A 27397-nucleotide genomic window follows, 5' to 3' on the forward strand; every position below is an offset into this window, starting at 1 on the left:
TTGCTGCTGGCGGGCTCGCCAACACGACGCACGCAAAATCACCAGGAAAAAGCCGCGGATTATTTTTAGATCGGCGGAGTGAGGTTGGCAGCGCCGTCGGGGGTAATCGGACAGTTGTTACGCAAGTTGGGTTGGAAAAGTCGCTAAAGTAGAATTAAAACGTAATGTGGTTCGAGAAATTCTTCAATTTACCCAAGGTTAGGGCGCAGGAAGCCGAAGCGGAGGCCGAGGAGGAACTGGTCGACCCGCAACAAGAACTAAGGGTGAGGGGAAACATAACCTCAAAAATGTAGTTGACTTTTGGTTGCAGGATAAGTGTGGGGACACCTCACACTGCAAGGAACTGTACGAGAAGTACCAGACTTGCAATGACCGCGTTAACTCCAGGTCGAAAACTACGGAGACTTGCGTCGAGGAACTCTTCGACTATTTGCACGCCCTCGATCACTGCGTCACCAAAGACTTGTTCAGCAGGTTGAAGTAAATACGCTCCAATAGTAGATTTGTTATTTAATGTTCCAATAAATAGTAGAAATTATTTATTACATTATTAATAGACTTCAAAGACAAGAATGTCTTTTAGTGGTTAGGGGTAAATTCCTACATGAATTCCCGTTATCCCTTTGCAGCGTTGTTTCGTTACAGCGATGTGTCACCAAATTGTTTTAAACAAAATAATAGCGCCTAAATTTAAACCAAATTCAATGTTTCCATCAATGAACATTTACTACCAACTGATCCCCTGCAGCTAGAACAAATAACCCCAATGTTTATTACTATAATGGCCCCTTTAGAACACAACACGTTTTAATGCTTTTACTCTGGTTTTCAAGGTAACTTTTGAAATGTTGACTTTTTTTAAAAGTTTTTCCAAACGTACTCTTTTCAAAATAGTCAACATTTCAAGGAAAAAACACCGTTTTTCCAAACAAGAATACGGTTTCGTCTAAACAAATTTCCCTTTCAAAAACACTTAAAATTCGTCTTTTTCCCCTGTTTTTTTTTGTTGGGCAACTATAGTAGTTTTATTCTTTTTGAAAGAAGAAAACAATGCAAAACGTATGTGTTTTATTAGTTCGTACAATTGTATATAAATGACATTTGTTTTTTTTTTTGCCAAAATGGGGCGAAAGTTGATGGCTAGTGGAATTTATTCCACATAGGCCTGTATGGAGGAATTTCCAGTACAAGAATTGTTGCCAGTCCACGACTGTTAGAATTTTTCAATTGATTTGCGAGTACGAATTAAGGGTGAGAAAAAACATAACCTCAAACTTGTATCTTTGGTTTTTAACTGTAATAATTCAAAGTAAAAACGATGCAATAGAGCAATTTGTTATTTAATGTTCCAATAAATAGTAGAAATCACATACAATGATTTATTACACTATTAATAGACTTAATAAAATCTCCATAACAAACAATTACAAAAATAATATAAGCAGGAATGTCTACTTAGTGGTTGCGGGTAAGTTAACTACCCCCCGTTTTTAAAACGTCGAAGCAGATATTACAAACGCGCACCGGTTTATTCTCCCCAAACTTGATAATGGGGACTTCTTGATCCGAGCACTTGCTGCACAAGGCTCGTCCGCAGTGCCTGCAATGGTGAGTACGCACCGTTATCGAGAAGCTCTTTCCACACTCTTGGCACGAGTCCGTGTTAGTCCAAACCGCCGGCAGACTCAACTGGTCCAGAAGCCTATTCAATAGCTGCTTGCTCGGAACTTGGTAGTTAAAAATCGTCACTCTTTCGTTATTCTCCGTAGCCAAACACGCCTTCGCCTTTACCAAAACCCTACACAAATTCCCGTTGCCCCTCATGTACGCCAACAGCAGCGGCGAGTTCCCCTTAAAATCACTCAATGAATGCACAAATCAAAAAACCCACTTACCATAATATCAGTCTTATTGATCGGATACTCCGGCATACACTCCAAGAACAGCTCGCAAATCGCGGCGGCGTTGTCCTTCCCGTACTTACACAACTCGTGTAAGGGGTTGCGCCCCTTCAGATTGACGGCTTCGGCGTCTATGCTGGACTCGGTTAGCAAGGCACGGACGACGTTCAAGTGGCCTTCTCGGACCGCGATATGCAGGGCGTTGTCGTTTTCTATGTCCAGGGCGTCGTAGTCGGAGTTGTTTTGGAGCAGGGCGGAGACCGCGGGGGCGTTGCCTGCTTCGGAGGCCGTGTGAAGCGCCGTACGTCTACGTAACGATTTTCAGTTGGGGTTTTTGGCTGGGTGGTTACTCACTTTTGCGCGTCTCTGTCGTCCACGCGAGCCCCCGCCAGAATCAGGCTCCTTACCAGGGTTTCGTTGCCGTGGCGCGCCGCCAAGTGCAGGGGCGGCGTCAGCATGGGATCCTGGACGCGGGAGTTGACGTCCACGCGGACGGTGAGGAGGAAGAGGGCGCTCTCGATGTCCCCTTTCTTGATCGCGATGTGGAGGAAGTTTTGGCCCTTGGCGTCGAACTGCGGAGTTGGATAATATTACGTTATTATTATTATTATTATTTTACTTTTTTTTGATGAAATATTGAAATTTCAAAAATATGAGTTGCCTTTGAAATAATATAGGGACTTTTTGTTTTTGTTTTTATTTATTTAAATTATTAATGGGATTAAAATTACATCAAATGTAACTTTTTTTCGTCTCTTAAAATTTCTTTTGATAAAATATTGAAGTGTAAAAAAATATCCGAATTCCCTTTGAAACAACATAGGGACTTTTTGTTTTGAGATTGATACGTAACGAATGGAATGCTTAAAAAAATCAAATCAAAACTAGCTTTGGAACGATCACTTAAAACAAAACTGTGTCTAACAAAGTGTGAATGTTGATTATTTATTTAAAGTTTGCCAATGTAAAATAAATATTTCATTTCCGACAAATAAAATCAGAAGTGAAACGGAGAGGGAGGGAGGGGTGGGTGGGTGGGGTTTATTGCAATATTTTCCATTTTAGATTCTAGTACTGACGAATAAGATCCACCTCTTTTCTCAGAGTTAATAAAATGATTCGCCGCACTAGAGGGACGGGTGGGTGGGCGGGGCCATTTACAAGAGGCGGGGCAATCATATTCGATTTTTTTAACGTTGCGCTAATTGTTACGTGTTGTGTTAGACCAAAAAAAGTGAATTGGCGTTCCCCAGAGATTCTGGGCTTAATGTAGAATTAGTCACAAAAATAATTACAGCTACTAAATGGCGCAATTAATTGCCATCAACCTCCACCTGATTATAACGAGATAAAGAAATTAAACAACATTAACACGAACGAGTCCATTTAATTAATGTAGCGTGACGCAACAGCGTTGCGTTTACACATTTAAATTTAAGAGGCGAAATTCAGGTAAGTACGTTCTCGTATATGCCGGAAGTCCCATTTACATAATTTATGCATTAAAATCAAATTAAAACAAATCTATCGACTTTCATCAATCTTGATGTGTAATATCCACCTGCAGCCAGTATAACTAGGAACCATTTTTGCATATTAAAAAAAAAACACAACTACTTAAAATTGTTCCAAATAATTAATAAGCGTAGCCAACCTTGAAACACTTCCACTTGTTTTGTTTGAACAAAAAGCACAAGAATTTTCGATCTCGAAAAGAAATGTCAAAATGGAAAAAATCTACGTACTTGTTCAGCAGCTGATGGTAATTTATCTAGGATCGCTTGCGCCGCCTTATTATTCCTGAAGGTTAAAGCCGTAGCGAAAGGACTCAAACCGGATTTATCTCTCAGACTTAAGTCGATCTCTGGTACACTCAGCAACAACGAGATTATTTCTGGGTGCTGGTTCTCGATGGCGATGTGCAAGGGAGTCTTGTTGTCGGCGTCGCGACTGTTCACGTTGGCGCGGTGCTCGATCAAAGTCTTGGAAAAAAAAAAAAATAGCGCGTATAATCGTAAAAATTCTTCAACTTACTCTGACCACGGTTTCCAGTCCCCATTGACAACACAAGTGTAGCGGAGACGCTCTATCGGTTGCCTCTTCGCCCCCTTCTCCGTTGGGTCCAGGCATTCTGGGGGAGTCCAGGTCGCATCCAGACTGGATCAAGAAAATAGCCACCGCTTCTTTGTTTTCATCGATTGCTTTGTGTAGTAACGTTTGGCGGCACCCATCGGGGCCCGGCCCCCAGCAATCAGTATCCGCCCCATGTCGCACCAGAATGCTGGCGATATCGTCCTGGCCGGAGTCAAGCGCCGCCCACAAGGGACAGTTCTCCAATCGGTCAGGCGCTGACATGTCCACGCCCCGAATACACAAAGCGTCGACCACTTCGCCCAATCGACAGTGGATGGCTAGTTGGAGGGGCGTTTCCGACTCCGCCGTCCTTCAACCAATAAGATTTGTCAAATTTTAGTAATTGTACTTACTTGGCGTTGATGTCGGCCCCGTTGTCCAGTAAGAAAAGCGCCGTCTTGGCGTCCTCCTTCAGGATGGCTTGGTGCAACAACGTGAAGTCTTTTCCGTTTCGTACGTTAACGTCGGCGTTCCCGCGGATCAACACAGGCACCAGATCCTTGTGACCTTCATTTAGCGCCAGACTGATTGGGGTTTCCCCGTTGATATCGCGCGCGTTGAAGTTAGCCCCTTCGCCCCTCTTGATGAAGACCTCCACGCACTCCACGCTGTTGCTCTTGACGGCGTAGTGCAGCGGCGATTGTCTCAACTCATTGGTCAACAAGTTGGGGTTGACACCTAGTTCTAGCAGCTTGTCCACCACCTGGGGCGAGTTCTTCGCACACGCCGCATGCAGCGCCGTCTCTCCGTCGCCGTTGACGTGATTAACGTTGGTGAGGTGGTCGCAAAGAAACACCGCTGCGTTCGTCGCCCCATCCTCCACCACCTTCTGAAGAAGACTGTCGCAGTTCGAGGAGTACAACGCACCCGTGTGGGCGCCCTTCACCAGGAGTTGACACGCGTACGACTCCTCGGAGTCGTCGCCCGACTCGTACTTGAGTAGAGCGTAGTAGAGCGGCACGTGCTCGTCGACCGTCTTCAAATTAACATCGAGGGCGGCCTGGGCCAGAAGCAAGACGAAGAGCGGGCGGTTGTCGGCTTGGATGGCGATATGGAGGGCGGTGCTAAGACACACATTAACAACCAATCGACAAGAGGTCCGGATCACTTACTACCCGAGCCGGTTTTGAGCGTTGATGTTCGCGTTTTTGTTGATGAGCTTCTCGGCGATCTTGGCGCCGTCCTCCAGGTTCGGCGCGCCGGCCACCAGATGCAGCGCCGAGTCGTTTTCGGCGCGCGTGGCGAGCGCGACGTTGCAGTTGTTCTCGAGGAGGAACAGCGCCGAGAAGGAGTCCTCGTGCTTGATGGCGCGGTGGAGGAGGGTGTCGCCCTGGGAGTCCCGGATGTTGATGTCGGCGTTGTGCTGGACGAGGGTGACCGCTATGCTGGCGTTGTGGCCCCTCAGGGCCAGGTCGAGCGGCAGCTCTCCGGTGGGACTCCACACGTTGACGATGTCGCTCAACTGGGAAAAAATTCGCCGATTTTTTTTATTTTTGCCGTTTTCAAGAGCGAGGTCATGAAATCCCCGGATTCGATTACAATTCTGACGCTCGGCAAGTAAAGACCGAAAAACAAAAAATCGAAAGTCAAAGACCTTGCAGAAAACAGATGAAACGCGCAACATGACTCAACCTCCCACTCCGACTTAAGTAGAGAGAGACGGAGCGAGGACTAGTTTGGCTGATAAACGTCAGCGAGGGCAGACGGCATTGTCCGTCACGGCGAAAACGCGTTGACTCCGGTCGTGGTAGTTATGACCAGTTCGTAGTTTTTTTGAATGAAATGTGGTGACTTCGAAGATGGGTGCCTTCAGGGAGTTGTTAGTGTTGGTGTTGACAAGTAAGAGGATTTCTTGCGGGTACACAAAGTCGGAAAACCACGAAAACAACAAAATTGTTTAAATTCATTACAACGATCTTGATTTCTTCCAACAATAAAGACGTAATGCGCCAACGAGAGCGAATTTTTCGCGTCCTTGTAACTAAGCATTCATTGTCGCCCCTCGCGGCTTCCCGACAATTATTAATACATAGATTCCGTTTTAATTAAAACCTGAAAGTAGAACGGCGTCGGGAGTGTCAACTGATAGAATTCAAACGGCGAAAACACGCAAATTTGGCTTCACGTGGCACGCAAACTTCGCGGCTTCGGGTGGAACCGAAAGCGAAAATTCGCGCTTGGACAGAATTGGAAACCGATTGACGTTTTTGCGGTTGTTAAAAATAATTGCTGTGAAATAGTTTTCTAGGTCTGTTCGAGGGTTTTTGTTTAATTCGAAGTCGGAATTGAGCGTTTGTTTGGATCGGAGAAGGCGTGCCAATTCGAGTTTAGAAACAAGGAACAGATTCTTTACAAACACTAGTTTTATTTATATTTTTTAAAAATAGCCAAAGTGGCTATTTAAGAATGGGCGAAAATTTGTGATTTCCTTGTTTTTGGACAAATTAAATTGAGAAAGGTTAGAGAATTTACAAGTTTTTATAAATATTATAAAGGCAAACAACTGTTATTTAATAAATAATAGTACAGAAGTATTATATAAACCACTTTTATAACGTCTTTTTCTAAATTTTTTTTTGCTTGTTGTTAAAATTGTTATATCACAACAGATGTTCAACTGTGCACCACTCTAACCACTTTTAAACGCACTATATTTTATTGTTTTCGGTTTGTGCAAAGCGAGTCTAGGTTTTATCTAGAAATGACGCCACAACGAAGTGGACACTGACATTTGCCGCCTTGATAAAATGTTATTATGATTAAACTGTCAAATGACGTCACATGTTTAGTTTATGCCATAAGAAAAGGTAAGCGGGGAATTTAGACAGATTTGAATTAGACACCGTGTATTTTGATATCTTTTTTTGAACTCTTTCTAAAACCGTCCCATATGTTTATTCTTTGTTTATCAATTTGTTTGAGAATATTAAAAAACGTACATGTAATTTTAATTTTTATCTTTCTCTTTTGAAAGCTCTTAAAATATTAAAATTTTCTGTAAATTCTATAAAATGCTCAAAAAGAAAGTCACGTTTGCCGAGATGAGATTCGTCTTTAATTAAGAGCCAATGGAATTAGTCACTCATTTTTATTGGCTGTGAGACGAAAAGCGGATTTTATATTGACAAGTAGTAGTAAAATAGTCTCAAAGGTAAAATTAACCCCACCCACCTGCGTCTGCATTTCATTGGCTTATTTTATTTACTGTGAGATGAAAATGGATGAATCTAATACAAAAACTTCGAAGTGGCCCCACCCACCCTCCCGGTTTTCTTATTGTCACTCATTTTATTGGACGAAAAGTGCATTTTATATTTAATGACAGTGGAATCTAGACGAATAGCTAAAACTAACCCACGTCCGCTTTTGAATTTCATTGGCTTATTCGATTTGATGAAAATTGAACTTTATTTTGTCCAGTGGCCGAATCTACGCTTATAAAAATTCAAAATGGCCCCGCCCACCCACCCGGTTTTCGTTCCAATCACCTATTTTATTGAACAAAAAGTCGATTTTCGAAATTTAAAAAATCAAAAATTTAAAAATGGAAAAATTGAAGAATTGAAATATTGAAAAATCCTAAAACTGAAATATCCAAAAATTAAAAAATCGAAGAAAAATTGAAGAATGGAAAAATTAAAAAATACCTAAACTGAACCACCGGGAAATAGAGAAATCGCAAAACTGAGAAATGGAAAAGTCGAAAAAGCAAAGTTGGAAAATCGAAAAATTGAAAAATCATAAAATTGTCTCTATAATTTTAATTTTTCCAAAAATCTCGATGTCTAGGATAAAAATTCAACACGGATTCATAAACCACACACGTGTCACCATCTACACAAAAATCCGTACAGACGGCAGCCAGACAGAAAACGACTCGATAAAACACTTCCTCAGCTTACACTCGGGAAGTAAAAACAAAATAAACGTTTCCAATCAATCTATAATCGGAACTGGCACACCATCGCGGAATTCCTGCAATCTTCACCGATGTGGTAATCGAAAAGTGAAATTGCTTATCGATGAGTTAGCAATTACCACAATGTGACGCTCCATGAACCGACCACCCGTCCAGAAAACGGCGTTCGAACGCCCATAGTTCCAATTTAACCGGCGACAGCTCGATTACAACAAACCCGATACCACGCAAATAACAATTAAACTCGAACAGAACCAACAGTCTCCTGCGCCTTTCATTAAACAAAACAACCACATTCTGATAAGCCACACGAATAATTGGTCAAACCGATCGAACAAGTGTTGTGAAACACATTACGTAAAAAAATTCGAACCGTTAACCTCTTCGATCTCCAACTGGCACAACTGATAAAAATGAAAACGGCGTTTCGTAATGACCGAACTCGTCGAACTACATTTTTCTTGATAAAAAAATAAATCGGTCCATTAATTGCGCAAGTAAATATTTGGCGATTGAAAACCGCTGAATTTAAGCTAAAAACCAACCGGGAGCTCGGTCTGACCTATTTTAGTTCTTCCACAAAATTCCACGTCGATGATAAATAACCGCTTCCGCTGAATTCGGTGAAAATGCGACACGTGTTTGCATTCTGTTCTTAAGACTGCTGCGAATTCTGCATCGATTAAACACTGTGTTCACCAAATGGGAGAGATTTTCCTTCTACGGCTGGATTAGTCACGATTTGGTTGAAAATGGCCATCGATGTGACTTGAAAATTTTATCGCTAAATAAAAACGCATAAATGCGCTCCTTACGGACCAATAAATTTTAATGGGCCAATAATTGGCTTTAAATGCCTAATAATATGACCTCTTAGGAAAATTATGTGTTTATTTTCTCAGGAAGTGGGTGGCGTTCGTTAAAGAAAATTATTTTCCGTGGTATTAAAAAGTGAACGTAAGTGGAATAAATACATTGAAGGTGAAATCTACTTTTGCCAAATATTGCATTGTATAACAATTAGTTCGATTGAGGTTCAGAATTGTGAACGATTCTCACAAAGCAATCGTTGCACAAGAGATTATTCAAGGCAGAAACTATTATCATTATCAACGATTGTAGTAATAATAGTGCTAAGAACGGTTATATCTAGACAATTACTTGTTCCACAAAGTCTTAACAAGTAGATTAATACATAAACATAAATTATGTCGTGCTATGTTCACTTCTGACATTTATTATGCGAAATATCTTGGATGGAAACGAACTTAAAAATTTCTGGTTGAAAAAAACTGCAATTAAAGATAGCTTTGCTAATGCAACTTTAACAGTTAAAACTGACTCATGATGTGTTAATCATTGTCTATTCATTCTTCCATTAAAAACTGGTCACTAAACTCGAATTCGCGGTTTCGGAGACACCATATAATTTAATACATACTATACTTCGCATGACCGAAATTATTTTCTCATATTTTGTCCGCTATATCATCATAAATTGCTAGTCATTATAGTGAAACCGAAACGATTAAACAAAACAGAAGGGGAAAACAAAACCTCTTCACTCATGCCATTATCGTCAGACGATAATGTCTTCCCAGTATCCCGGACGCAAATTTTTCCTTAAACCGAGATAAACTTATCTGGTCTCTGCAAAAACCTACACAAATCCTCGCAAAAAAAGACAAGACAAACAAACAAAGTGTTTGAACTCTTCACAAAAAATCGACTCGAGCCCAATTAAAATTCTTCTGTCGTCATCCATCACCTAATCAAACTACTCGAAGGTCGCACGTCTTTAATCAAACCGGAAATGACAAGTGGGCGCCCCTTTCAATAAAAAAAACACGAGAGCATCGACCTCCCCCCTAATTTAATCAAATTATTAATGGTCGAATTGATAACGACTGTGAGACGAGTTGGGTTGTGTGGTGGCTGGTTTCGCTCGGTCGGGGGTCGGGATGGTGCAGTGGGTTACAAAAGAGTGGAACCGAAAGACGTTTGTTTCGATTTGTTTATGAACCGTTTGTTTGGTGAATTAAAAAATAATTGGATTCAAATATTTCATGGTAAATCAGATCAAAAGTATTTTAGAAATAGCCTAACTAAAATTTGTCCGATCATCCCCACCTATAATTTGATGACGTCATGCCAAAATTTTGCAGAGTTAAATTTTATAAAATTGAATTCTTCTGTTTGTGTCTTATTTTTTACCTTTTTACAAATTATAATTTATGTGAGACAGTGGGCTTTTTTAAATTTTAGATTCTGGTATTAACGAATAAAATCCACCTTTTATCTCAAAATTAAGAAAATTATTCACGGAAATAAAGCTGTGGGTGGGCGGGGTTATTAAAAAGCGAGTGGGCGGAGCTAATTATAAAAGGCGGGATCATAAAATCGGTCGAACTGTCGCTATTATTATATTTGCAAATAAAAGAAACTTGTATTAGAAAAAAAAGTGAATAACAGAAGAATAGAAAAAGACGCGTAAAATTGAAAAAAAAAACCTCCAGGGTCTTGATATTTTATTTTTAAAAGAACTTATGTTGGGAACCCATAAAATCTTTTTCTTTTTTTTAACGTCAAAGAAGCTTGAGGGCCGGCCCCTAGTGTTTTAAATTTTAAAAAATCTCTGTAAGAATTTTGGTGGTCTCTAGTGTTTTATTTAGAAAAAAATCTTGAAAGAATTTTAGGGACTTCTATTTTTTTTAACATGAAAGAATTAAAAAAAAGAAAGATTAAGCCCCACCCACCCGCCCCCATCTCAATTGTGAGAGGGGCGGAATTTAATTATAACATCTAAATTTCTCTAGAAAATTCTACCCTTTTAGAAAGTTCCATATGGTAATTTCTTGTAGAGGAGGATTTTGCAACTAAGGTCATGGTGAATACAACATTCGTCACAATTGAGAAGGGGTGGGTGGGTGGGGCTTATATTTTGTCCAGTTTTTCTTAATATGCAAAATCTTTTTTACCAACAAGAAACTGAAAACATGTTAACTATCTTGTTGTTGAAAGAAAGCTTTATATATTAAAAAAAAAAACAAAGATTAAACCCCGCCCACCCACCCTGATCTGAATTGTGATGAATTTTTCATTCGTTGTTGGACCGAGGAGCAATTGCAAAATATATACATACTTTTCTACAAAAATCTACCGAACGAAAAATTGTAAAATCGGAAGAAACATTGAAAAATTAAAGGAAATGAAACAAAAAGTTGTGAATAAAATAAACACAATGAAAATAAAAAAATCGGGAAAATGAAAAATATAAATAAAGAACTTGAAAATTGAGGAAACAAAAAACTGAAAAATCGAAAAATTAAAATTGAGAAACTGAAGACGCGAAGAATGAAAAATTATAATATCAAAAAATTTTAAAATTGAAAAATTGATAAAAGTAAAGTTGGAATAACGAAAAATTATGAAACCGAAACTTTGAAAAATTAAAAAATGAAAATACAGATTTTTCGAGAATTATAAGATTTGATTTTGCGAATGTTTTAAATTTTAAAGAATCTCGGGGCTCTCGAATGGTTCATTTTTTTATTTTAGAAAAAAATGTAAAGAATCTCGGGGGCTCCTAGAGCTTGGTTTTTCAAAGAATTCGAAAGAATTTTGAGGGGCCTTGGTGTTTTAAATTTTAAAGAATCTCGGTTGTTCTAGTGTTTCATTTTTGAAAGAACTTGTAAAAATCTTAGGGGTCCTTGGTGTTTCATTTTTTAAAAAGTAGGTAAAAATCTCAGCGGTCCCTAGTATTTGATTTTTGAAAGAATTCGAAAGAATCTTGAGGGCACCTAGTGTTTTAAATTTTAAAAAATCTCGGGGATCCCTAGTGTTTCATTTTCGAAAGGGTCTGTAAATATCTTGGGGGTCCTTGGTGTTTCATTTTTAAAAGAATTCTAAACAACCTTTAGAGCCTCTGGTGTTTTAAATTTTAAAGAATCTCGGGGGTCCCTAGTATTTTAAATTTCAAAGAATCCCAAGTGTTTCATTTTCGAAAGAGTGTAAAAAATCTTGGGTGTCTTATTTTAGGAAAAAAAAAATCTCGAGGGCTCCTACTGCTAAGTTTTTGAAAGAATTCGAAATAATCTTGAGTGGCCCTGGTATTTTCTCGGGGGTTCCTAGTATTTCATTTTCAAAAGAGTCTGTAAAAATCTTGGGGCCCCTGGTAGTTTATTTTAGAAAAAAATTAAAGAATCTCGGGGACTCCTAGTGCTTGGTTTTTAAAAGAATTCGAAAGAATCTTTGGGGCCTCTGGTGTTTTAAATTTTAAAGAATCTCGGGAGTCCCTAGTGTTTTAAATTTTAAAGAATCTCGGAGGTCCCAACTGTTTTATTTTCGAAAGAGTCCGTAAAAATCTTGTGAGCCTCTGGTATTTTATTGTAAAAAAAAAATGAATCTCGGAGAGCCTTGGTGTTTTGTTTTTGAAAGATTCTGTAAAAATTTTGTGGGTCCCTGACGCTTTATTTCAGAAAAATTTTTAAAGAGTCTCAAGGACCCCAAAGTCGTTTTTTTAACGTCAAATAATATTGAGAGCCCCCGGTGTTTTGTTTTTGAAAAAATTTCAAAAAATCTTAGGGAGCTTCAAAACCTTGAAGGCCCGTCATGTTTCGTTTTTGAACAAGTTTGTAAAAGTCTTGGGGGTCCTCGTTGTTTTATTTTACAAAAAATTTTGAAGAATCTCAAGGAACCGTAATATGTTTTTTTTAAGAATTAGAAAAAATCTGGCGACTTCCTAGCGTCTCATGAGTTTGTTCAAATTTGAAGACCTTGTCAAAAAATTACGATGTTCATTTTTAGCAGTGTAAAAGAAGTTAGCCCCGCCCACCCGCCCCTCCTCTTTTTTATAAATAATGTCAGCTCTTGGCCACTACAATATCCACCTTCTATTTCAAATCTCATCAAAATCATTCATTGAAAAATGATACATAGGCGGGGCTTAATGTAATAGGAAGGTGGAGCTAATTTTAGATTATTTTAATTAATCTCGCATTTTTTTGTTTTTCAGTTCTCTCCGCCGACTGCGCCATCCGCTGCTACAAATGCACGACCACGAAACCGCCCCTCATCAGCAACGAGACCGTGCGCCTCTGCTCCGAGTTCGACTACTCCGACAAGTTCATCGTCGATTGCCCCTACTCCACGTTCTGCATGAAGAAGTACTTCACCGCGAAAATCCCGTCCCCGATCAACGCCACCGAACGCGACTGTGCCCACCAGAAGTACATCACCCAGAATTTCAAAAACGGCCGATGGCAGCCCGAGGTCGTCATGGAAGAGCCCTACAAAGAGGGCTGCTCGGTCGTCGACGACAAAGGCCTGCGCACCGCCACCACCGTCGACTGCTACTGCAAGAGCTATCTGTGTAATGGCGCCCCGGGACGAACTATTCCCACAGCTGTGATTATTTTTATCATTACTCTAATTGTAAATATTTGCACCAAATAAAAAAAAATCCGCGTCGACTGACTTTCACTCACCTTGGCCGAGTTCTCCACGAGACACAAAAACACCACGTCCTCCCGCTGCAGCCTCACGGCCGAGTGCAGCGGCAGCTGCGTCTTGCTCTTCAGCATCTGGTACAACAGCGGCCCCGACATGTGCTCGAAGTCGCTCGAGTTTAAGTCGTCCCAGTGGGTCGAAATCAACCCCGAGCAGTACTCGCGCAGATTTTCCGCCCCGATTTCCTCGGCCACCGAGTAGAACTTAACGCAAGTCCTTATCGTGACGGAGTAAATCAAGAACTGCTCGCAGCTCTCCACTAGGTTGTCTAGTTTGAACTCGAACGCCTTCCTGATCACTTTCAGGGTTATATCTTCGGATTTTAAGTCGATTTTGTTCGTGTACAGCCATAAAATTATTGCTTCGGCGACGTCGGACTCCATTTCGGTCCAGTCTAGTTCTTTTTTGTCGCGTAGAATTGACTCGTTCCATAGGTTCGATCGCGCGTCTAGGACTAACTTATGGGCATTGATTTTGCGGTCTGGCAGTTTGATTTGGATGTCGCTGTAGGTCTCCGAGTTGTATAGAGTGCTTACGGTGGAGAGCAGCCGTGCGGCGAAGGTGTCTTCGGAGCTGTCTCCGCTGGTGGCGGCGATAGCGTCGTACTTGTTCTCGATTTCGTGGTACTTGGACTGGAGTTTGGCGTACTCTTGCTTGAGCAAGGCTAGGTGCTGCTGGAGCTTCTTCACTTCGGATTGACCGTCTATGATTTGAAAGAAATAATTGGAGGGAGGGTGATTATTAATCTTCTAACGATAATTAAGTTGGTGGGATGGTAGGATACAACGTTAAAATGGTGTGGGACTTACCCATGACTGTGAATGCAAAATCATGGGGGCACGGCACCAAAAAACAGGACACTTAATTACACCTCCCAGCCCGACACATAACCTCACTCTTTTACAGGAACCTGTAATATCAGCTGATTGTCGCCGCCCCCGACTGGTGTTTTTAGACCACGGCCGGTGTATTTATACCATTATGCGACGATTTATATGTTTATTAACGTCCTCCGGTGATAATTTTGCCCGTGCAACTATAATTCGGGTTGAACGAATTTGCCGGTGCAGTGGCGCCCTCTACCCGCCCACCCGCGACCAAACTCCAAAGTGCTGACAACGATGCCCCAAAATACATCATTTCACGTTACTGATAACCTTCATGTCATTTAAAAACACAAAAATAGCTGAAAATAGCCCGCGTGAAAGTGCAGCGACGAAACATGGCCAACACTCTCAAATATTTCCAAAAACTCCCACAAAGTCTCAGGTACCTGATCCAAAACAAAAGAATGCCCTTTTGTCACAAATGTCATCAATGTCAATTCGTTTGTTTTAAACAATTTTTGTAGAACCCTCACCACCTCCGCCCCCAAGAACGATGCCTGGCTGTCGAAAATCTTCGTGCGTAAAATCGAGCCGACCAAAGAATCGCACAGCCGGATGCTCAGCGACAAAGAAATCATCTACGCCCTACAGACACACAACTTCAGGCCGGACTCCAAAGTCCCCTACTTGAGCACGATGTAACGCCCCCCAGCCCCCCGATTCGGGCTAACTCGCTCTCGTTTCAGCTCCCAGACGCTCGACTTCATCAAGGCGCAGAACTCGCTGGCGGGCGAGGTGGAGCTGGTGGGCTCGTGGACCGTGAACGTGGGGGACCAGGACCAAGCGCTACACTTGTGGAAGTTCACGGGCGGGTACGAGAAAATCGACACGTTTAACGAGATCACCAGCCAGAGCGAGGTGAGTGAAATTGAGGGTTGAAACAGTTATGTAATTGAGTTACAGGACTTTAAAAAAATCGTCGAGTGCCAAGGCAAGCTGGTGAGGTCCAGGCACTTGCAGTACCTTCTGGCGTTCAGCTACTGGCCGCAGATACAGCTGAGGAAGCCGAACAACGTGTACGAGATTCGGTCGTACGCCCTGAAGCCGGGGACGATGATCGAGTGGGGGAACAATTGGGCGAGGGCTATCAATTTCAGGCAGAATAATGACGAGGCGTTCGCCGGGTTCTTCTCGCAGATCGGGAGGCTGTACAACGTGCACCATATTTGGTGTAAGTAGGTCCAAAGTCCGGTTTGACAAATGTTGGGTAAATGTGGCGGAAAAACTATGTAAGTTACGTATTAATGGAGTTATTATTTTGTTTTGAAAAACATAATTGTTACGTCAGTGCGGCGAAAACGTAAAAACACGAAAGCGTGCACTGACAATATAGCAAAGACGAGAACCTTTGTGATGTAAGTTGGCGCCGCTAGATGGCGCAACCGTGAAATGTCACGTGGTTAACTAGGATCAAAATTTTGATTTATTTTTTGAAAATTTGCAGTTTTTGAACTTTTATTGTATGTTAATCGGTCGAATGTGCACGTTATTTTAGTTGGGCGCGTTTTAGGTTATGAAGACTTGAACAAGAGGAAGGAGACCAGAGAGAGCGCGTGGAGGTCGCCCGGGTGGGACGAGTGCGTGGCGTACACGGTGCCATTGATCAGGGAAATGCACTGCAGGATCATGGTGCCGACTGACTTTTCTCCGACCCAATAGATTAAAAAAAATATTTTTAGTTGATTTATACGTTGTGTAATTGAGAAAATATAAAGTCTGCGCAAAACAGTTAAAGCAATAATTTTTATTTACGTATAAAATACATTTTGTTATATTTTGTTGGTAGCCACAGCGAAAATAAATAGTTATTCAGACGAACAGAATCGTTGCATCATACAACTAACTAACCTCAGTTTAATACAGTCCTAAGGTTCGGTAAATATGTACATTTCCGTGATAATTAGCGACCGCCTGACTTAAAGCAACTTCTACGCTTACTAAAGTCATTTACATGAAATGAAAAATTTACATGAGTAGCCTAGTAACATGACTTAAGCCGGCTCGCGCGACTTAAGTAACCAGAAATATAATTATCACAATCTTAACATCGAAAATAGTTTGTGATGTGATTAAATACTAACGAAATAAAGGATAAATTGCACTATTCATTTGTTTACTAAACACTGTTCCTAAAACAGTATAAATTTGATTTTGTCATGCTATCAAACAATACAAAATATTACATTTACCATTAACAGAATTTTACACGTAAACGCATGAGCACTGACTAAAAAACAAATTGAAAAATATATACAGTGATCTCTCTATAATTTAATCAATAAATACTGCTATCAAAACAAGGGGAACCGGAAAGGAAACAATAATAATATCACCACTCCATCACTCTATTTAATCCCTCCTGTGAGTTGTGGCCTGGCCGTTATATTATTATTGCTCAATTTACATTAAGCGTAAATACCAATCCACATTTTTGGTATTTGTTAGTCTTTTTAAATTTAATTACACTTACGATTAAAATTATTAATTTGTATAGGCAACAGACTCAAACCAAAATTTCTGGTGACAGCAATTAACGAAATAATTGTTAATTAAAATGTAAACATTTACACACGATATCTCGCTCAATTCTGGTCAAATCGATCTCGCCTCGACGCCGCGCCCTAGTACCTAGTACCGAGATATCGCTTGTAAAGTGACTTCAGCCGATAAAACCCACTACTGGAGCCGCCCCGACTACACCGACCCCGGCGGAAAACTCGTAGAGCTATTGGAATGAGCTAGACTTAGCATCGAACCCGACAAACTGCCGTCGTCGTCGTAGTTCTCCCGTGATATCTCGGCTATCGCCAGGGCACTGAAAACAGAACACCGTCAAAGCGCCCCCTCAACTCGCCTCTCGACACCCACCTGAACCCCAGCCGCACCGACTCCTCGTCGAACTCCTCCAGCTCCCTCTCCTGCCGCTCGTGCAAAATCCTGATCCTCTCCGCCCTCTCGTCCAGGAACCTCTGCGTCTCCGAGTTCATCTTCTGCTCGAGCAGCGACTTCCGCACCGCCACCCTCTCCTCCAGCTCGTTGCGCTCCCGGTCGCGCTGCGCTTGCGCCTGCATCTTGTTCTTGCTCTGGTACGCGATCAAGATCTCGAGCTCGTAGTGGAGGCGCTCCTTCATCTGCGCGCACTCGCTCTCCTGGCTCTCGTCCAGCCGCAGACACTGCTTCTGGAGCATCTCGGCGATGCTCTGCTCGTACTGGTCGCCGAGCAAGGCGAGCTTGCGCCGCTGCTCCTCCTTCAGCTTCTTGATCACCGCCTTCTGGTCCTCCTTGGGGGTGTTGGCGAGGATCTGCGCCTTCAGCGCCTTGTACTGTTTCGTCTGGACTTTGCACGTCTCGCGGAACTGCTTGCGCACCATCATTTCCTTCTGCTTGAGCGACTTGGGTTGCTGCTTCACCTCGAGGGCGTGCTTCTTGCGCAGCTCGCGCTCGGACCGACTCATGTACTCGGTCTGGTTGGCGAGCTCGGTGTCGTGCTGGTTCTTCACCTGGAAGCCACCAAGTCACGATTGAAAAAATCGACTTTAATGGGTTTAGTTACCTGCTCCTCGCGGAGGGCGTGCACGGCCTTCTGTTGTCGGTACTCCAGCTCTTTTGTCTTCTCGTGGTGCCTGAGGAGCATCATGTGGGCCTGTTCGAGTTGTTGTTGTCTTTTATTCAATTCCTGGCGCAGCAAATCCTGTTCTAGGTTGTGGTAAGACAGGAGCTTTTTTCTCCTGAACTTTCGCACTTCCAATTCTAAATATTCTTTTTGGCATCTGATTAATCTCTGTTCGTCCTGGGCGTCCACCAACTTCAGGTTGTCTTTATGCGTCCTGGAAGAGGCAGAGTTACGCTTTTGAACTGACTATGAATTAACTTACTGTAAAGTAGCATCCCGTTGACGTTTTGGTGTCGAATCGTCCTGAGACAATTCTCGTTTCCACCTTTCTTTGTTCGCCTTGTACTCCTTCTTCCTATGCGCATCGAACGCCTTCCTGTCGCTCTCCTGTCTGCTGGTGATGTCTTTTATCAGCTTCTTTTCGCTGGCCGTGTTTTGCTTAAGTCGCCTCTCCAGTTCTTGTTGGTGTTTCGCCTAAAAACGTCAATCATTTTTTAATATTTTTGGATTTTAATGAAATTTATATTAAATAAACAAATACCTGTAACTTTTCGAGTTCCTTGCTGAAGTTTTGCAACAACACCTCGTATTCCTTATCCAGCTGATTCTTATGACTTTCCATCTCCATCTTGCACTTCTCCTCGAGCTTCAAGAGGGCGCTCTGGTGCTCGCGTCGCATGCGCTTATAACCTGTCATTTGTTCGTGCATCTCCTCCTTCAAAAAAACAAACACGCACGCATGCGCAAATCGTTTCGAAATTCCCATCGACCCTTACCTGCATGTGCTCCTTCTGCTGCTTGGTAACGATACTCGTCGTCCTGATCGTGGCGAAGTTGTTCGTGCCGTGGTCGCCGACGGCCGCCGCCGCCGCCACGTGGTTGAAGCAGGTCTTGTGCCTCCTCGCCGTGCCGTCTTCGGCGCCTACCAAAATCAAGTCAACCGAACGCAAACCAACACCTGAAGGACTTACCAGCCGGCAAACTGTTCGTGCTGCTCGACTGACTGCTCGCCGAGACGCCGACGGAGTGGACGCTGTGCTCCGACGTGACCGAGTTGCTCTTGGAGCTGTCGCCGCCCGCGTGCTCGTCGGGGGTGTCGTCCACGTCGATCGTGCTCTCCGTCTCGCAGCTGTCCACCATGAGTATTTTCTTCATTTTGCGGTAGTTGAGGTTGTCGAGGTCGCGGACCGCCGCCTTGGTGCGCTGGATCAGGTCGATGAGCACGTTGGGGCTGCGCGGCCGCGTCACGAACTGGTGAGTGAGTAGGATTTTCGACGGCGGCCGGTTGGATGGCAGTTTCTGGTTGTGGAAAAAATATTTGTGCGATAGTTTCGACGGGGTGGGTAAGTCACCTGCAAGCAAGCCTCGACGAAGTGCTTGAACAGGTCCGACCATTCGGAAGACTGCAACGTGGGTGATTCGTTTTGAGCAATGTGGTAGAGGGCCGCCATGGCGTTCATGTTGAAGTAGGGCGGCTTCCTCTCGGCCAGTTCGATGCAGGTGATGCCCAGGGACCAGACGTCCACCTTGCCGTCGTACTGGCCCTCGTCCATGGCTAAGATGACCTCCGGAGCCATCCAGTATGGCGTGCCGACGAACGAGTTCGCCGGGCATTTTATCGAGGCGCTGCCGAAGTCGGCCAGCTTCACGGTGCCGTTCTCGGTGAGGAGGATGTTGCCCGCCTTCACGTCCCTGCCAACCGACAACCACAAATCAGAAAAAAACCCTAGAAACTTCCTAAAAATCGATGCGATATATCATTGTTCTCTACTAAATAAATAAAACATGCGGATTAAGTCTAAGAACGAAGTTTTTTTTGTGTTGATCCTAAATTTATTCCGTCTCAATTTTATCTGTTTTTTGCCATGGCGGCATTCGATCGAATCACACGCTCTATTTTGGTTAATTATGGAACCTTGCGTTATTTGATTGAAAAACTACTTCAATCATCAATTAATTAACCGACGAAACCGCACCCGTTCTCGTAACTTCCGGCGAGAAATTGATGTTTATTACTCCTGTTGCCATTTGAATCGGCGTGTATTCATGAAATGTGCACCTACTGAACACGATTTTCGATAATTTTGGTTTTTACTAAAATCTATATCCAAGAAACGACAAAACAGGGAAAACAAATTGTAATCTTATTTCCCCCAAATCTCGCTCGCCCTTGGAGCAGAATTTATACTAGATCTGATAACAAAGGCGCCAAAACAGAGAAGGGGAGGGTGGACGGGGCTAATAAACGATTTTCAATATTTACTTTTACTTAGGTAAAATAAATGCCCTTATCCTTATCTCATTGCAAATTTAAAAATCGCCAAATGAGAGAAAGGGTGGGTGGGCGGGGCTAATTTTTTCTATTTTAATGCATTCTATTATCATGGCAGTAATGCGAACCATCATGTTTTTAACTATTAATATACAGTTTGCCGTATAAAGACTATTGTATACAAAATGCAGTCTGCAGAATACAATTTGACAAATTTATCTTAGAAACTGTTCTTATTTTTGAAGGCCCATACTGTTTTAATGATTATGAATAGAAAAAAAGCGATAAGAAAAATTCGACAAAATAAAATATAGTCAAAGAGTGATAAAAAATGAATTAAAAAAAAAAAAACAGGAAAAAAGCGACCAAAAAAAGGCAAAAAAATGTAGCAAAAAAGGTGACAAAGAAACGGAACAAAAAAAGGACACAAACGGCGTCACGAAACATGCGACTAAAAAACGAATCCGAACTCAAAAATTACTACAACAAAAATACGAAAAAAGAAAAGAACAAAAAATTGTGACAAAAAAAGCGAACAAAAGAACTAAAAAATACGATTAAAGCAGTGAACCTCAAAAAAGTGACAAAAAAAAGAGGGACAAGAAAAAATGCAACAAAAAACGAATTAAAAAAAGGCAAGAAAAACGTCAAGAAAAATACAGCCAAAAAGGCAACAAAAAAAAACGTCAAAAAAGGGTAGCAAGAAACCAAAAAATGCGATCAAAAAAAGAACCCAAGCACCAAAAAAATCGAAAGAACGAAAAAATCTCATTTGCCACATTCTGTTTTATCTCAGCAGGTACTAGCCCCGCCCACCCACCCTCTCTTTTTTTAGAAGGTATGTGATTTGCCAAAATCGATCTTAAACTCAAACTCTAGAAAAGAAGGGGTAGGTGGGCGGGGCTATTACCTGCTAAGATAAGATTGATTGTGGCAAATGAGACAGCCTCTAAGAAAATAAAGGGCGGGCGGGTGGGGCTACTACTTGTTAACATAAGATTGATTTTGGTAAATGACATATCCTCAAAGAAAAAAAAAAGGTGGGTGGGCGGGCCAAAACTTGCCAAGATAGGACTGAACAATATTAAGAGTAGTCACTGAAACGAAGAACGGGTGGGTGGGCGGGGCTACTGCTTACGCTTACGCTCGGGAAGTAAAAAAGCAAGGAAAAAAAAACGACAAAAAAATGCAGCCAAAAAAAGGCAAGAAAAAAAACAGAAATCGTCAAAGAAGCAGCAAGAAACCAAAAACGCGATTAAAAAAAGAATCCAAAAACATGCTACTAAAAATATTACCACAAAAGAAAGGCCACAGAAAATACCAAAAAATTATGATAAAAAAGGCGACAAGAAAATGTTGCCAAAATAAGGCAACAAAAAAAAGTTCAAAAAATGCAACTAAAAAAGAATCAAACGAAGTGTCAAAAAAAGGCAACAAAAAGATGCTCAAAAGTAAGGCAACAATAGAAAGTAAAAATTGGAACAAAAAAGACGGCAAAGAGCTGGGAGAAAAAAAGACGAGGACCAAAAAAGGCAACAAACAAAAAAAATCAGACTAAAAAAATCCAAAAAAGCGACAAAAAAATGCAACTAAAAGAAGCAAAAATATTTCAAGAAAAAAAAATCCTTTCGAATAAATTGGTAATATCCCAAAAAATATTAACCAAAAGCTTATCAAAAAAATGCTTTGAATTTCAATGTTACGTAAAAATAAATGGTATGCCTTTAGTTTTAATTGCTACAGAAAATATTAGGCCCACCCACCCGCCCCTTCTCTATCTCATAGACCTTTTATTTTAGCAAATCCCGGAAACTAAAAAAAAGATATGCAAAATTAACCTCCAGTGGAATCTAAATACAAATTTTAGAAAATCTATCCACCCCTTCTCTACTTAAAGGACTCATTTTATTTCATTTTAGTTTGTTTTGGCAAATACTACACTATTAACACAAATAATTAACCCCGCCCACCCACCCCTTCTCTTTAAAATGAGCAAATTTATTCGCTCCGAAATGAACATTCAATTTTATATTGGCAAACAGCAGAAACTAAATTTGATAAAAAGTGAAGTTAGCTCCACCCACCCGAATTCACGTAATTTTCTCTTCGGTGAAAGGTGGATAAAATTCCCTAGCTCCGCCCACTAGCCATCGTTTATTTATTTTAAAGTCTGCCTTTACTTGGAGAAAAATAGCGCGCAATTAAAGACCACTAAAAAGTTAAAAAACATCTCCACCCACCATTTCTGACACATGCTTTATTGCCTATAAGACAAACGGCGAACCTTAGCCCCACCTACTTCCCGTTTTTCTCGTGCAATGAAAAATTGTATTGAACTTAAAATGAAAGGCGGGTCTTATATTGTTCAGTTTTCTAATTAGAGAATCAATTAAAAATTAGAATCTACACAAAAGAAATGTAATTTTAACCCCGCCCACCCACCCCCTCTCGTTTTGAGTGAGCAAATTTATTTGCTCCCAAACGAACAATGGATTTAATTTTGGCAAACGGCAGAATCTAAATTTCGCAAAAATTTAAGTTATGCCCGCCCACTTCAAAGATTGACTTGATTTCCTCTTCAATGAAAGGCGGATCAAAATTACTCAGTTCCGCCCACACAAAATAACGTCGTAAATTTTTTGAAAAGAAAGAAAATTTTCATCTAAAAGTTTACAACATGTAACAAGTCTATCTCTGCAACAAAATCATCATGGTCAGACCGACGGAAATGGGAAATCGTCTTTTAAATGCCCACAACCCAACAAGAAGTCCACCAATTGTACAAAAACAAAAGGTATGCAACACACATTACGCGCTAGCAAATTTACACTTTCCCAAAGGCTTTTTCAAGTTTTTGCTATCAAAGTAAACAATAATTAATCGAGACGATAAAAAATTCTCGATGTTGTTTTGCCCTTTGTCGGCCTTGTTACGTTAAAATATTGCGGTTTCTCCAACCTGTCAAAGCTTCTCGCTTTTGAAGATATCAGAAAAGGAAATAACAGCGTATTTCACTACCAAATCAAAGGAAATGAATCATCGTCAAAGTTTCTTTTTTCACCACAGTCTAGCCAACTACATACATATATAGAACACCTGTTATGTCCTAAAATACTGAAACGAACTCCCTTGAACCCGCCGAGCGGCACTTTTCTATTCGAATTTTGCGATTTTTTCGCCACCACGTTTTCGATGTAAAACCGCCACTGCGAGCCCAGTATTCAAATTTCCGAGTCAACGACCGACCTTGCGTGACATTTCTTAAGATCACAAACGAGCGCCAATGAGTCAGATTTGTGCCGTCCCTCACCTGTGAATCCGGCCGAAATCGTGCAGATAACTCAGACCACACAGCACCCCGTCGCAGATCGCCGCGATCTCCTCCTCCTTCAGGGGCCGCTTGTGCACCTCGATGATGTCGGAGGCCGAGCCCAGACAGTACTCCATCACCAGCCACGCCGTGTTCTCGCGCAGGTAGCACCCCTTGTACTCGATCGTGTTGGGGTGCTTGAGCTGCTTGAGGAAGCGGATCTCCTTGAGGATGTCCTGCCACTTCTCGAGGCTCTGCTTGCCCGTGTAGGACATCTTCTTGATCGCGACGATCTCCTTGGTGAGGAGACAGCGCGCGTAGTAGACGGCCCCGAAGGAGCCGTGCCCGATCTCCCTGAGGTCCTCGAAGATCTTCTCCGGGTCATGCTTGTAGAAGAGTTCGGCGATCTCTGGGTCCCTCAGGCTGCCCGGTCTGGGGACAGGCGCCATGCTCTCCCGCGAAGTCGCTACGCTCGCATCTCACTGCAAAAACAAAGTACGGCCCTGATGAGGGGGCGAGCGGGCCGCGGCGGGCGGGCGGCGCAGATGGCGCACGAACGCGCCGCACGGGGGCGGAGGCGCCGACGAGGCCGCCGGGGGCGGCGTTCCGCCCGAACCTCGCGCGGAATCTCCGCTTTTCGACTCACAAAATACTTACAAAATGGCGTCGTGGAAAATAATTTTGCAATGAACTTTCACAGGCTGAGCACAAGCACCACCTCACATATTTCGGGGAGAGTCTCGCTGGGGCGAAAGCGGCTCTACTGAACGGGGCGACGAGGGAGGAAAGTCGGTTTGGGCGACTTTGCGAGCGAAAACATTCACGAAATCGTAACGAGGTTAGCTCCTGAACTGTCACTATAATGGAAGGCCTGCTAACCTCAAAAACTCGGTCGATAAGATTTGCCCGACACTGAGCATTTTATGGAACGGTTTTTGCGCGCTTTTCGAAATCGTTGGGGCAGCCGAGAGCGCGGGGAAGATTTTTGGAAAAATTTAGACACTCGGAAAACAAAATTGACAAACCCCACCCAAAAATATTTGCCTGATAAGGGGCCGGTAAGGCAGGCAGCTGCGGGTGGTGGAGGAACTAGTCGCCAGGGGCGCGGGTGGCGCTTTTTTTTCAAATTGCTAAAATTAGATAACATATGTCTTCGCGCAGATTTCACGAGAAAACACAATAAATAAGGAAGCTCGAGCGGCGTAAGTGTGACTTGCGTTTTATTTTTAATGAATTAAATCGACTTTGGAAAATAAAAAACGAAGAAAACACAAACGTCCCACTTTCGTCAAGGTGTGTATTGTTTGAGATATTTTCTTTATAGTAAGACTTAAATTGAATTAAGTAATTGACGATATACATAATGGCCACTTTGACTTGACTGTAACCACTTCCTCGAAAAGCGGGCTGCGCTATAATTGTGCCGCTTCTACAACAAACTGACGCATACTAACACCCGAAAAACTAAACTCGTAAATTTTTATTAGCGCGAAATTCAAAAAATTGGCGCCGATTTCTCAAAAACAGTCACGAAAAAAGATCTAACGTCCAGATTAGATAACAAATGACAGGTTTAATATACAAGATTAAGAAGTTAAAGTTCTACTTGTGCAATTTGCAGGATTGCGATAACAACCGTCTATTCAACTATAATTATCGTAATCACAACAAAACATCGTCGAAAATAACAACTCTCCCATTACTCAATATAGCCAATTTCGGTAAGTTTTTTCCACGAACATGTTTATCACTTTTTTTGCATTTTAATTTCTCGTTCAGCAACCTCTTTATTCGAAAAAGACGGAAAGCGAGTGTCAATGTCACGTTATCAAGTCCAGTCGCCCACCCACTCACTGCTTTCTTCGTCCTCATTTTCGAATTAAACTCGTCTGACTCGCTGCCACCATTCTCTATTGTTTAATTTCTTTCAGACTTTGTACAACGACAGTCTCCGTAATTGACGAAATGATAACGCGAAATCCCATCCACCTATTTGTTTGCTCAAATTAACGAGATTTAAAGTAAAGACGCACTTCATTAAACATGGAGCCACCTAAAACGTCCGAAAACCTCCTCCGATTGGAAGAAGCGCGACGTGACGTCATGACAGACAGTGCCCTTATTTTAACGAAAATAGAAAAACCCGTGTATTCGATCCCTTGGAGGAGCTCGCTGCGACAGGTGAACCAAGCTTTACTTAACACAAAAATGTGTAAATCTTCTAAAGGTGCTTTTAGATTCTAGCGTGCTGCGTCGCACACAGTCTTGTCATTCAGGCGGGAATCAATATGTCGTTCAGCGCCATCTTGTTGCCGCAGTTGGACGAGAAGAAGAGCGACATACGGATTTCGAAGTCGGAAGCGTCTTGGATAGGTACTAGGGATATTTATTTTTAACCAACATCGATATTTTTTTTATTTTAGCAAGTATAGTGGCTATAGCGCTTCCCTTGGGGTCTTTTATAATTGGACCCTTAATGGATAAGTTCGGTCGAAAAAAACTGTGCATTTGTGCGACGATACCGTTTGTGATTTCTTGGATAATGCACGCTTGTGCTAAAAACGTGTATCATTTGTATGTAGCAAGAATTATAGCCGGTTTTAGTGGCGGTCTGACGACCGTTGCTTTGGTTTATGTGAGCGAAATCACTCACCCTAATTACAGAACAATGCTGTTGAGTCTTAACAGCGTTTTTGTGTCTTTTGGAATTTTATTCACTTGTGTCTTAGGTAACTGGTGACTTTTGTGGTGATTTTTATTATTTTGTGTTTGTAGGGTTGTGGTTTAGGTGGCGCGTTATGGCCCTAATTAACTGTTTTTTGGTCCTGCTTACTCTGGTCTGTTTGTGGTTTATACCAGAGAGCCCTCACTGGCAAATCGTTTTCAAAAATAACCCAAGTGGTGCGGCGCAGTCCCTGGAATGGCTATACAAAGATCAAAAAGTACATTTTATTTTTTTTCAAATTAAATAATTAGGTGTCATTTTTAGATATTTGAAAATCAGTACGAACGATTGCTGGACACGACGTCAAAAAAGCCACCACAGGAGTCAAAAGACAAAGAACCAAGGTTGACCCGCATGAAGAAACAGCTGAAAGTGTATAAGGAACCGATTGTGTACAAACCTTTCACTATCTTGTTTACTATTTTCGTCTTCCAGCAGTTGTCCTGTGGCTACGTGATAATTTTTTATGCTGTCGATTTATTCAGAGAAATCGGCGGCCATTTTGAAAAAGGCTTGGACGAATTTGTAGCTTTGGTTCTTCTGGGGTCTATTAGATTCATCATGGCTATAGTATCGTCCCTGATCTCGAAAAGAATAGGCCGCAGACCTTTGTTCTTCATCTCGGGATTAGGCATGTGCCTTACTAGTTTAGTAGCTGGAATTTATATGTACTTCACTGTGATTCCGCCCGACGAACTTGCCAAACTCAGTATCCAGAAAGACAAGAGCGACAATATCGCTTTATATTGCGTTCTAGGTTATGTTTGCTTTAGCTCGATGGGGTATTTTGTTATCCCGTGGACTTTGATAGGAGAACTACTCCCAGTGAAAGTTAGAGGTGTTCTAGGTGGCTTAATGATTTCAATAGCGTACGTTTTGATGTTCTTTACCGTGAAAGTTTTCCCTTTCGTGTTAGACTTGATTAAAATCCAGTGCTTGTTTTACGTTATGGCGCTAGTGAACTTGTGCGGGGTAATCTTCATGTTTTTCTTTCTTCCAGAAACGCTAGGGAAAACTTTCAAAGATATAGAAGCGTATTTTAAGCGAGATACTTAACATCTCAGTTGTTAATTCATTCGAATAAATTTATTTTTGTATGATTACGTGTGTTGTCATTAGCGCGCGTCCG

At 41.9% G+C, this 27397-nt stretch overlaps 6 protein-coding genes across 9 annotated transcripts; 4 read left to right on the forward strand and 2 right to left on the reverse strand.

Moving 5' to 3' along the window:
- Nucleotides 1-538, forward strand: LOC135140517 (cytochrome b-c1 complex subunit 6, mitochondrial). The gene is made up of 2 exons (XM_064071104.1): nucleotides 1-263; nucleotides 311-538. Exons 1-2 carry the CDS (start codon nucleotides 165-167, stop codon nucleotides 482-484), a joined length of 273 nt encoding a protein of 90 aa, XP_063927174.1. The 5' UTR covers nucleotides 1-164; the 3' UTR covers nucleotides 485-538.
- A 783-nt stretch (nucleotides 539-1321) lies between these two features.
- Nucleotides 1322-14391, reverse strand: LOC135140507 (rabankyrin-5). Its single transcript, XM_064071082.1, has 9 exons — nucleotides 14271-14391; nucleotides 13440-14164; nucleotides 5147-5496; nucleotides 4388-5098; nucleotides 3936-4344; nucleotides 3647-3883; nucleotides 2256-2473; nucleotides 1896-2208; nucleotides 1322-1851 (listed from the first exon to the last, which is right to left on the reverse strand). Exons 1-9 carry the CDS (start codon nucleotides 14272-14274, stop codon nucleotides 1474-1476), a joined length of 3345 nt encoding a protein of 1114 aa, XP_063927152.1. The 5' UTR covers nucleotides 14275-14391; the 3' UTR covers nucleotides 1322-1473.
- LOC135140515 (uncharacterized) lies at nucleotides 5563-13422 on the forward strand. The gene is made up of 2 exons (XM_064071101.1): nucleotides 5563-5873; nucleotides 12968-13422. Exons 1-2 carry the CDS (start codon nucleotides 5834-5836, stop codon nucleotides 13405-13407), a joined length of 480 nt encoding a protein of 159 aa, XP_063927171.1. The 5' UTR covers nucleotides 5563-5833; the 3' UTR covers nucleotides 13408-13422.
- A 181-nt stretch (nucleotides 14392-14572) lies between the features above and the next one.
- Nucleotides 14573-16076, forward strand: LOC135140513 (protein NipSnap). The gene is made up of 5 exons (XM_064071099.1): nucleotides 14573-14730; nucleotides 14813-14986; nucleotides 15035-15206; nucleotides 15252-15519; nucleotides 15859-16076. The coding sequence occupies exons 1-5, from the start codon at nucleotides 14684-14686 to the stop codon at nucleotides 16005-16007; spliced, it is 810 nt and encodes a 269-aa protein (XP_063927169.1). The 5' UTR covers nucleotides 14573-14683; the 3' UTR covers nucleotides 16008-16076.
- LOC135140510 (serine/threonine-protein kinase Tao) lies at nucleotides 16072-24605 on the reverse strand. 2 transcript variants are annotated; one of them, XM_064071091.1, is made up of 10 exons: nucleotides 24201-24605; nucleotides 23544-24025; nucleotides 19314-19653; nucleotides 18933-19260; nucleotides 18738-18874; nucleotides 18503-18676; nucleotides 18224-18435; nucleotides 17902-18175; nucleotides 17217-17848; nucleotides 16072-17163 (listed from the first exon to the last, which is right to left on the reverse strand). In XM_064071091.1, exons 2-10 carry the CDS (start codon nucleotides 23990-23992, stop codon nucleotides 17043-17045), a joined length of 2667 nt encoding a protein of 888 aa, XP_063927161.1. In that variant the 5' UTR covers nucleotides 23993-24025; nucleotides 24201-24605; the 3' UTR covers nucleotides 16072-17042. The 2 variants fall into 2 exon arrangements, with proteins under 2 accessions (XP_063927161.1, XP_063927160.1); XM_064071090.1 differs by having other exon boundaries at nucleotides 18738-18883.
- Nucleotides 24606-24730: 125 nt separating this feature from the next.
- Nucleotides 24731-27368, forward strand: LOC135140511 (facilitated trehalose transporter Tret1-like). 3 transcript variants are annotated; one of them, XM_064071094.1, is made up of 7 exons: nucleotides 24731-24836; nucleotides 25165-25264; nucleotides 25475-25724; nucleotides 25781-25916; nucleotides 25967-26272; nucleotides 26319-26485; nucleotides 26533-27368. In XM_064071094.1, exons 3-7 carry the CDS (start codon nucleotides 25587-25589, stop codon nucleotides 27322-27324), a joined length of 1539 nt encoding a protein of 512 aa, XP_063927164.1. In that variant the 5' UTR covers nucleotides 24731-24836; nucleotides 25165-25264; nucleotides 25475-25586; the 3' UTR covers nucleotides 27325-27368. The 3 variants fall into 3 exon arrangements, with proteins under 3 accessions (XP_063927164.1, XP_063927162.1, XP_063927165.1); XM_064071092.1 differs by lacking the exon at nucleotides 24731-24836 and having other exon boundaries at nucleotides 25132-25264; XM_064071095.1 differs by lacking the exons at nucleotides 24731-24836; nucleotides 25165-25264 and having other exon boundaries at nucleotides 25638-25724; nucleotides 25771-25916.
- Nucleotides 27369-27397: the final 29 nt, after the last annotated feature.

Source organism: Zophobas morio, unplaced genomic scaffold (genome assembly GCF_036711695.1).
Source record: "Zophobas morio isolate AGI-343-1 ecotype UQ-CSIRO unplaced genomic scaffold, CSIRO_AGI_Zmor_V1 ptg000040l, whole genome shotgun sequence".
Lineage (NCBI taxonomy): Eukaryota > Metazoa > Arthropoda > Insecta > Coleoptera > Tenebrionidae > Zophobas > Zophobas morio.